We start from the raw sequence: 11060 nt of genomic DNA on the forward strand, positions 1-11060 counted from the left end.
GGGTAAGCCAAAAATCCTTTTTATTTTTTAAAAACACTTTTTTTTAAGATTTCCCCATAACCTTGGTGAGGAAAGCAGGTTCAAGTTGTGAGAAGTTTCCTGTATGCTGTCACCTGACTATCTGTATCTTTTCTGCACAGGGAAGGGAAGAAGTGGCTGGCCATGAGAAGCGTCTTGCGGCAGAAAATCCTGCGACCCAGAGACGTCTTTATATACGCGGGAGGCGTGAACGAGGTGGTCAGTGACCTGATCAAGAGAATCCAAACCCTCCGCAGCCGCGAGGACGATGGAGAAACTGTGACCAACGTCAATGACCTTTACTTCAAATATTCCATGGAAGGTTTGTAGATGGGGATCTATCTGGGTTTTTTGTTAATCGAGTGTTTTTAAAAATGTACAAGGGTGGCACAGTGGTGTAGTGGTTAGCACTCTCGCCTAGCAGTAAAAAAGGTCACTGGTTCAAATCCCAACCATGACACTACCTGCCTGGAGTTTGCATGTTCTCCCTGTACCTGCGTGGGTTTCCTCCGGGTACTCCGGTTTCCTCCCACACACCAAAGACATGCAGGTAGGTTAATTGGCTTCTGTCTAAAATTGGCCCTAGTATACAACTGGGGATCTTGGATTGTGGCTCCTTGAGGGTAGGGACCAATGTGAGTGTGCAATGTAAAGGGATAGGGACAATTGTAGACACTCACTCAGGTTGAACTGGATGGACTGATGGCTTTATTCAACCTTACTAACTATGTAACTATGTAACAACATTCATTATAATTAAAATTTTTGATTTAAAATAAATTCCTCCTATACCTTGTCTGTAAGTTGAGGGACAAGGGCCTCATATGCCTGGTTCCTGGATGTGTAGGCTGAGGGGGGGGGGGGGGGGGGGCCTTGTAGAAACCTGGAGACCCTCTTTATGAAAGGGAGGCCCCTAGATGTCCATCCATTCCTGGGAAATGGGGTACATTTAGTTTTTCATTATTAGTCATTCTCCAACAAAAAAGTGAAAATTAGTTTTTGGTTTTTAATGAGAGGTCCTCTTCCACCTCCCCATGTAAATCCATGTGATGTAAACGTGCCGAGGATCCTGGATGGCATCATTGACCAAACATGGCCAAGGCCATCTGGGTCTTTAATTAGGCGGTTGCCTAAGGCAGTGTTTCTCAACTCCAGTCCTCAAGGCGCCCCAACAGGTCATGTTTTCAGGATTTCCATTATTTTGCACAGGTGATTTGATCAGTTTCCCTGCCTTAGTAATTACTACAGCCATTTCATCTGAGGGAAATCCTGAAAACATGACCTGTTGGGGCGCCTTGAGGACTGGAGTTGAGAAACACTGGCCTAAGGCATTGCAGCCACCTATTTTGCCCTGCAGCATCAACCCTCCTCTCCCTCTCCCCTACTGTCGGCTTCCTGTGCTTTTAATAATATGGGAAGGGGGGGGGGCGCTTTAACATGCTGTACATCCTTAACCACATCCCCCCCCCCTCCACACCTCCACTCTAGATCCTCCAGCCTCCACCCTTGTGCAGAGCCTGGGATCCAATCAATTGTTCTGGTACAGTGAGGGAATGGAGAGTGGTTTAAATGCTGCCATCTTTCAGTTGGGCTCCATTCACACTTGTATGCGACTTTGGAGTGCAACATCGTATGTATACGACTTCTTGTCCCACTGTTGCATTATGCAACTTTCATGCAACTTTGAGGGTTAACATTGAAGTCTGTGGCCCTCAAATTGTGTGAAAGTTGGACCAAAGTAGTGCATGAACTACTTTTGAAGTCGCTGCGACTTTAAGCCGCACATACGAGTGGTTATCACTGGGAAAACATGGGTTGTGACTTTGTCCAAATTTGCATGACAAGTTGGACATGTGTGAATTAACACTTCATAATGCACTATATTCAACTGGAGTCCAGCTGTGGGGAAAACTTCTCCCCTTGTCTTTGCCAGAAGGGCAGAGACCCAAAGTACCGTGGGAACCTCGTTCCACCGCAATATGAGTGGTGGAACAATCTGGTGAGTTGTTCAACTCATCGGTGTCCATAAAAACCAAACGTACAGGTGGAGGTGATATCTTTTTAATAGAGCAGTTTTCTTTCCATAGTAGTTTTTAAAAAAAAAAAAATGTTTTGCTCTCTGCTTCTCCCTAGCTGTGGCCACCATACTGTATGAGTGTCGGCTGGGATGTCTGCAGAACGAGGTACCCAAACAGACACTGGAGTACATAGAAGCGCTGGAGCTGATGTTCAGTATGTTCAAGACCACCATGTACGCCGGAGCCATTCCCAAGTGGCTTCGTCCGTTCATTCCCAAACCCTGGGAGGAGTTCTGCCGCTCCTGGGACGGGCTCTTCAGATTCAGTGAGTATATATTGGTAGCTGTACTGTGAATATCAGACACATGCCCGGGCATAACGGGGGGAAATGTAATTGTCGCTTACTATATGACAGGTGTGATTTTACCAATAGTGCGTTGGAAAGATTTGCATTCACAATCTTACCTTTTTATGAAAGAATTTCCTCCATGTCACAACACAGACTATGGGAAATGGGGAATTTTGCAAGTGGCCAAAAAATACACCAATTAACAATACAGATAAAAAAAAAAAATCTCTTTACACAGGTTAAAGTGTATTTTCCCATTAAAAAACATTTGGCCACAGCTATAAACATGTGGAAAGAACATCTATACGCCAACGAGCAACAAAGATCCTACGGATCGATGTGTTTCGCCCAAAGAGCTTCCTCAGAATCCACTTCGTTTTCCAATCTATGTACTATTATAGTTAATCAGTAATGCAGACAATATAATATTCCAACAATAAAACTAACTTATTCATACCATACATGAGCAAACTACCATTAATATTTTTAAATAACTATGACAATTCCAAAAGGGCATAAGGGTGGGGGGGAAATTTTTATTAGTTGTGTTTCTCTTCTCTTCTCTCCTGCCCCCCCCCCCCCCCCACCCAATAACCAATGATGTTTAAGTATGCTCTCCCAAAATGTTTGAAACTTTATCCTAGCTCTTATATTTTCTGTTAAGACAATGGGCTTGTTTCACAAAGCTCACACACCAGGATAGCATCCTTTTTTATTCAAAGATCTTATTGGAAAGGATTTCTTCTGTGGAGTCCAATAAGATTTAAAAATGATAGTCACATGGCTGCTGCCGACTGATATAATATATATATATATATATATATATATATATATTTTTTTTTTATAATTTGTCAATCCGTTAATGTCTAGAATTTTATTTAACATAATTTTATGGAACCACAGGTCAGATCCATGTGGACGACAGACTACGGGAGATTCAGGCTTGTCTGGACCGCGGAGAGGAGGTGAAAGGGGGCCTCTTGACCTCCATTCTGATCAGCAAGGAACTGACACTGGAGGAGCTGTACGCTAATATGACGGAGATGCTCTTGGCGGGTGTCGACACAGTAAGACTGAGATTCTCCCGGTTAATTAATGCTGCACCTTTTTGTTAAGGCTACCCTTCCATTAGACTTGAAATCTAAATCTCCAGACTGAGAAAATAAAGTGTGTGTGTGGGGGGTGTTTTTTCTGGGGAAAAAAAAAAAATGCATAGCAGCCTGCCTAGTAAAAGTGAGTCTTTCTTTTTTTTTTCTTTTTTTCTTTTTTTTTCTTTTTCTTTCTTCCTTCCTTAAAATTTAAAAATTCCGCTTTTGGCCACAAGATGGTGCTAAGTGTTATAGCAAAATCCTAGAAAGTGTAACAGAAAACTCCTTTGACACTTGGCGCCACCTTGTGGCCAAATGCAATATTGTTAACCTTCATATAGCACCACAGAAAACAGCCAAATAAATGTTCGTTGCTGCCCCATTCAAACCAAATGAATGCTTGTGCTCTTTCACTGGGCAAATCGGGTTTTTATTTTTGCATTTTTTTTTTTCCTTTTAAATGCACCCCAAAGGGTTTGTGATTCAGGTATCCTACAAGTGTTCTCAAGCTTAGTTTCCATACATGTTCTGCAATGTCTGTGACAAAGACTTTGTTCTTTAGTAAGCACCTTGTTGGCTGCTTGGCCCTTGTGAGAGAGGGACTGTCCAACCTGAGGGCTCATCCAGCTGCGAATGGCTATTCTCTGGATGCAGTCAAAGTAAGCAAGTTCTTCAACATTTTGACTTTGACACTAAGAGTACCTGAACTTCCTTTCCAACCCTCTGATCCCAATTTAAGAGACTGTTCATTATCTGAGTTTTGCAAATAAAATCCATTCAAGTGGATCTGTTGTCTCTCAAGTTACTGGGCCATCTACCACGGAACATCCCTTAGACGTGCAACGAGGAAAACCGAAGGTAACGGTAAGCCCAAATCTAACCAGCAGCTCCTTCGGGGGTTAGTGATATACTTGGGTAAGGTGTTCAAATAAAGGTGAAGTGTTCCCAAAGTAAAGCTGTCTGTGCACAGTGTCCCAGTGAAACCACAAAGGAAAGGTTTGCAAAGCTGGGCAGTGGCCCTCATCATTGACCTGACCGATTCGATGCCTTCCAGCTAGCGAATCCCGGTTGGACGTCCTGGCTGCAGACTCACTTGTGACGATCACCTGTTGCAGGGAATGAAGCGTGGATTGCTGCACTGTCAGGGCGGTGCTGGTCAGATGTCCAATGAACAGCAGGCAAGGTTTGATGACTGAAGACTGCGTGGTAGACCACGGCCTTGCTCCCCTTGCACGGGGAGATCCTTGAGGCCCAGGAGGAAGAAGGCGTGGGGCGGGTCTCTGGTCTCCCTTTATAACTCTTCCCAGCAATCTGTCTGGTGAGAGCAATGATCCCTGGGATATGTAGTCCGGGTGTACAGTCATGCAGGCAAACAGCCATCTGATGGAACTACTAGTCTCAAAATCCCTGTAGTTGGGCTCACGAAGCCCACTAGCCATCCCACCAAGTCCTTCAGTGCCTCAGCTCCCCCCACACCTGTACCTCCTCACCGAACACCTGTGGGGGGGTCACATGCAGGAAATGGCCAGAGGTGGCAGCAAAGAGCCCGATGTCCACTCAATGACAGAGCAGCAGCCTGCCGACTCGCACACATACAGGAGCATCTCGCATACCTGCCAGTTGGCTGGGGCCCCTTACAAGTGTTTCCCCCCCCCCCCCCCCCAATGGCAGCTTGTTCAGCCCCCTTTACTCTGCTACCCGTACTAAAATCTAGTGGAACCAATTGCCTTCAGAAGTCACCTAAATAAAATAAAGTAAAGTAAGTAAATAGAATCCTTCTGTATATGTATGTATGTATAATATATTTACAGCTGTTCTGTGAAGCCCTTAGTTTGTTAGAGAACCTTGGTGAACAAACGGCATCATGAAGGCCAAGGAACACACCAGACAGGTTGGGGATAAAGTTGTGGAGAAGTTTAAAGCAAAAAAATTTTTTTTTTTTTAATTTCTATATCAAGCTTTGAACATCCCACGGCGCACTGCTCAATCCATCATCTGAAAATGGAAAGAGTATGGCCCAACTGCAAACCTACCAAGACATGACCGTCCACCTAAACTGACTGGCTGGGTAAGGAGAGCATTCATCATAAGCAGCCAAGAGGTCCATGGTAACTCTGGAGGAGCTGCAGAGATCCACAGCTCAGGGGGGGAGAATCTGTCCACAGGACAACTATTAGTCGTCTCCCCACAAATCTGACCTTTATGGAAGACAAAGTCCCATTTGCAGTTTGTGAGAAGCCATGTGGAAGAAGGTTCTATGGTCAGATGAGACTAAAATATGAACTTTTTGGATTAAAAGGGAAAACTCTGTGGCGGAAACCTAACACTGCACATCACCCTGAACACGCCATCTGTGAAGCATGGTGGTGGCAGCATCATGTTGTGGGGATGATTTTCTTCAGCAGGGACAGGGAAGCTGGTCAGAGTTGATGGGAAGATGGATGGAGCCAAATACAGGACAATCTTAGAAGAAAACCTGTAATGCCGTGTACACACGACTGGTTTTCCCATCGGAATAAACTCTGAAGGTTTTTCCGACGGACTTCTGCTGAAACTGTCTTGGGTACACACGATCCCACCAAAGTCTGATGGTCAAGAACACGGTGACATACAATACGACGGGACTAGAAAAAGGAAGTTCAATAGCCAGTAGCCAATGGCTTCCTTATACTTTTTGCTCCATTGGAACAGCATACAGACGTGCTGTTTTCCCGACAGGAATTGGTTCCTTTGGAAATATTTAGAATCTGTTCCATTTCTAGGTCCATCAGCATTTTCAACGTAAAAAGTCTGATGGGGCACACACAGGATCGGAATATACGATGAAAAGCTCCCGTCTGACTTTTTCTGTCGGACATTCCGCTTGTGTGTGTACGCGGCATTAGTCTGCAAAAGACTTGAGACCGGGGTGGAGGTTCACCTTCCAGCAGGACAACGACCCGAAACATACAGCCAGAGCTACAATGGAATGGTTTAGATCAAAGCATATTCATGTGTTAGAATGGTCCAGTCACAGTCCAGACCTAAATCCAATTGAGAATCTGTGGCAAGAGTTGAAAATTGCTGTTCAGACGCTCTCCATCCAATCTGACAGAGCTTGAGATATTTTGCAAAGAAGAATAGGCAGAAATGTCCCTCTCTATATGTGCAAAGCTGGTGGAGACATCCCCAAAAAAGACTAATTGCAGAGAAAGGGGTTCTACAAAGTATTGACTCTGGGGGGCGTCAGACAAATGCCCCCCACACTTTTCACATATATTTGTAAAAATAAAAAGTTGAAAAAAAAACCTTTTGTCATTTTTCCTTCCACCTCATGATTATGTGCAACTTTGTGTTGGTCTATCACATAAAATACATTTACTTTTTTGGTGGTAACATGACAAAATGTGGAAAATTTCAAGGGGTATGAATACTTTTTTTCAAGGCACAGTAAATCTATGCAACAAAAACCTAACTTTTTTTTTTTTTTTTTTTTTTTTTTTTTTTTTGTTTTTCTTTCTCTAGTAAAAATAAATAAACGAAAAGCAGAAATGTTGCCTTTTTTTACACACAAAAAAACATTATTTTTTTTTTATTTTTTTTTTCACATTTTATATAAGGCTCTTTATACAAAACTGCTAATAAAGTGGAAACAGAGTGGCATTTCAGGGCCATCTAGTGGTGAGTGTTGAAATTGCAGCACCATTTTTCTGCACTGCTGAATTCTCCAATTTTCACATCCCATCTCCTTCTTCCTCTTCTTCCTTTGAATTTTTTTATTTTTTTTCAGTATTAAATGAACAACTCCCCCCCCACCCAATACCCCCCCCCCCCTTTTTGTGGGGGGTGTTTTTTTTTTTTTTTTTTTTTTCCCCTCCTGTTCTTGTCAGTGTTACTAAACTAACAGTAAAATCCAGTCTGTCTATACTCACTGTGGAACTTAAGGGCGTTAATCCTCTGCATTGTGTTAAAAAAATTAAAAAAACATTTTTTGTTTGATCCGGTCTTCTCTGATCCTCCCCATCTTCCAGTCCTCAATCTATCTCCTGATAGAACAGAGCTTTGGGGGCATTCTGCACATGCTCAGGTTTGGTGTGTATTGCTATATTTTGATATATTTTATTTTTTTTCTTTGCTTAGAAAGATGCATGTATTTGGCACGGTCTGGACAGAGGGTCAGGGGTCATGCAGCCTCAAAGGACAGCCGGAGGAGAATGCAAACTCCTCCTACAAGCTTTAACCAAACAGTGATGGTCACAATACTGCTATATACTGCCGATGAGACATGTTATTTGGCAGTTTATGTACTAAAATAATTTCCATGTTCTGTGTACTGCGAGAGACCAGATATAAGGAGTGCAGACTCCTGGGTTTAGTTATACTTTTTAAAGGGGAAAGCACAGCTTATTTCCACTGTGTGTGTGTGTGTGTGTGTTATAATATATTTACACAATTTTGTTTCCAGCATTTAACTTAACTTTTTAGTTATTTTTTTTTTTAATAATATTTTTACATCTTTTGCTCTTCCATGGTTTTTGTGCACTTTTTTTTTAATTTCTCAGACCTCTTTCACAATGTCCTGGGCCACCTACCTCCTGGCGAAGAATCCTCAAGTACAGCAGATGGTATACAATCAGATCGTCCAGAATCTCGGGAAGGACACGGTTCCCACTGCCGAGGATGTGCCGAAACTTCCTCTAATCAGAGCTGTTCTGAAGGAGACCCTGAGGTATAGTGATGTGCGATATTCCAGTATTCTGTACTGTGGTTACCTGGAGCAAATATCTGCTACTCGTACATTAAAGTGTGGGTAAAGAGAAATCTAGAAAAATATGGGAAGATTGAGTATATTCTATTGGGAGCACTTGCCTTAGTGGTGTGGTGTGTGTGTGTGTGTGTGTGTTGGGTTTTTTTTTTTTCTCTGGGACCTTTCTGAAACCCTGAGACGAGAGGTGGGCAGAAGGGGAAGCTGCCCTGGGCACTGTGGTATCATGTAAGACATGGGGGAGGGGGCATTTGGGAGGGTGGCAGGGGATAAGAATTGTTCTAGGAGGGGAACTTAAGGGTGTGTGCAAGGAATGGTAATTTGGGGGGGGGGGGGGGTGCGGGTATTGGGGTGTTTGTGCTAGAAGAGATGATCTGGTAGAGGAAATTTTTGCTAGAAGGGGAAATTTATTTGGGGGGATTTGTGCAAGGAGTGGAGAGAGAGAGTTTGGGGGGGGGGGGGGGTTATTATACAATTTTTGTAAATGAGTACAATTTTCTCCTTTTACTGATGGGGGAAGATCTCCCCTGTTAGAAAAACCGCCTATCGGTTGAAATGGATTTGTGATTGGCCACAGCTGATTGTGTGGTAAAGGGCCTATGCCATAGGCTCTTCTCCGAGATCGGTGATGAGGTGTGTCCAGGGGACTTGGCATGCTGCGCCCCAAAAAACGCTGTTCTGATTCATTTATGGCAGTGGTCATCCTGAGTAAGGGCAGATGATTCATGTAGCATTTACTTTCTGGAATCCATCTGCCCTTAGTTCAGGCATGCAGGCAGGGGGGTGTGCTTAGCTAAGAGAACCCCTCTGGAGACTCCTGGGGTGTAGGAAATCATTTTCCTAGGCATGGAAACCAGGAAGTAACTAAAAGTTCAAAACAAGTAAATATAAATATACCTTCCGATCTATTTTACTAATGCCAACAGCATGATGATTAAACATGGTTCCTGTTGCTTTTGAGAGAGTGAAGTTCCACTTTGACTTGTGTGTTTTTTGACTGTTTTTTTTTTTCTGTGTTCTATCGGTAGGTTGTTTCCAGTTTTACCCGGAAATGGTCGGGTTACCCAGGATGACTTGGTTTTGGGAGGATATTTAATACCAAAAGGGGTACGTCTTTATATTTACAGCTTTGTGACACACAGGGGCTCATTTAAAATATTAGCCTATAAATGTTTGAAATTTTAGTTCAGCTTGCACAAAGTTTTTTTTTTTTTTTTTTTTTTTTTTTTTTTTCTAATCCATTTAATTCTTGTGTCATCAGCGCCATCTAGTGGTCAAAAAGCAGTATAACCTGCTAAAATGCCTCAATAAGGAAAAAGTATCACATTTTGGCCATTAGATGGAGCGGATTCAGGAATTAGTCTATTATGTTCAGCATAAATGAGCATGCCCCAAAAGATTTGTCCGAAAGCCTTTCAGAATCTACATTTTCTATGGGACACTATACCACAAAATACTCCCACAAATGATTGCATCCAAGATGATGATTTGTTTGCACACACAAAGTGTTTTTTTTTTTTTTTTTTTTTTTTTTTTTTAATTTCTATTTGCGGTAATATTTTATTACTATTATATGATCGCTTTTATTTTTATTTAATTTTTTTCCCCACGTATGTTTTTCGCCCTGATCAGACTCAGTTGGCGTTGTGTCATTACTCCACATCATACGACCAGGAATATTTCACGGCAGCGGAAGACTTCCACCCGGAACGCTGGCTGCGGCACGGACACCTGGACAGAGTAGAGAACTTTGGCTCCATCCCCTTTGGATACGGAATCCGCAGCTGTATCGGGAAGAGAGTTGCTGAGTTGGAGATTCACCTGGCTCTGATTCAGGTAAAGATGGATTGCCATAGAAGAGAAATCCACCAAATTCCTCCCAAGCCACAAAAAAATTAATAAAATATATATTGATATATAATAACTTGCATACATATTGTATGTTATATTCCATTGGAGTGTTGAGATTTTTTATTTTTTTTCCTTTCATATTAGTTGCTCCAGAATTTTGAGATCAGGACTTCACCCAAGACCCAGACTGTTCTCCCAAAAACACACGGACTTCTGTGCCCCGCGGGGGCCATTAATGTGCGCTTTGTGAACCGCGAGTGAGACGCCGATAATGGTGTTTCAGATCTCCGGCATCTACTGAAGGAACCCAACACTTCACAAAGACTACTTTTTATTTTTTATTTTTTTTTCCCTTTTTATGTAGAACTATTCTTGGCTTGTGCTGGATGTTTTGTATATGAGGTAGGTCCTAGGAGGTCTAGGGGTAGGTCGTGGAATACAACGCTCTACCTTGCACTTTTTGTACTGTATGAATAACAGATGGACTGAAGGAGGAGAGGAAATTTTTTGCTTGAACTCCGGAGCCTCCAAACTTTGTTTTTTTTTTTTTTCTGGAGGAGCTTTCCGAACGAAGGTTTGTGGAGTCAAAGGGCTCATTATTGGCCTGGGTAAGCTGGAACTTTGTGTTTCCCTCGTTTCTAGGGCCAAAGGCCACCCTATGCTCTTAATCTTAACACTGTGCCTTAACACTTTTTTAAAAAAAATTGATTTTTAAAGGTCTGTTTTGGGTGAATGCTTGTAGGGCTTAGGCCACAACTTTAACTTTCTTTTTTTTTTTTTTTTTTTTTTTAAGACCTTCCCAGACTTCAGGGACCCTTCAACACCAACCCGATTTGGTGCCTTTTTCTATTGGTTGGGTTTTCTTTTTGTCTTCAGGGGGTGGGGGAGGGATTGACGGGCACTTTTAGAAGTTGCTGTTTGTTTTTTGTTTTTTTGTTTTTTTTTCTCCGGGCATCATGTTAGCTGGTTTTTAGTATGACAGGATGTCATGG

General features: G+C 42.5%; 1 protein-coding gene across 1 annotated transcript in view; it reads left to right on the forward strand.

The window, feature by feature from the left end:
* Positions 1-10784, forward strand: part of CYP27C1 (cytochrome P450 family 27 subfamily C member 1) — a 37953-nt gene extending 27169 nt beyond the window's left edge. Inside the window, exons 3-9 of the mRNA XM_077450038.1 lie at positions 141-340; positions 2152-2361; positions 3289-3452; positions 8015-8181; positions 9246-9324; positions 9850-10053; positions 10213-10784. Of these exons, the coding sequence (XP_077306164.1) occupies positions 141-340; positions 2152-2361; positions 3289-3452; positions 8015-8181; positions 9246-9324; positions 9850-10053; positions 10213-10329 (1141 nt within the window). The 3' untranslated portion in view covers positions 10330-10784. The remainder of the gene's footprint in view (positions 1-140; positions 341-2151; positions 2362-3288; positions 3453-8014; positions 8182-9245; positions 9325-9849; positions 10054-10212) is intronic.
* Positions 10785-11060: the final 276 nt, after the last annotated feature.

Source organism: Lithobates pipiens, unplaced genomic scaffold (assembly GCF_037356315.1).
Source record: "Lithobates pipiens isolate NorthernLeopardFrog02 unplaced genomic scaffold, aLitPip1_a1.2 Scaffold_22, whole genome shotgun sequence".
In the NCBI taxonomy this organism is placed as follows: domain Eukaryota; kingdom Metazoa; phylum Chordata; class Amphibia; order Anura; family Ranidae; genus Lithobates; species Lithobates pipiens.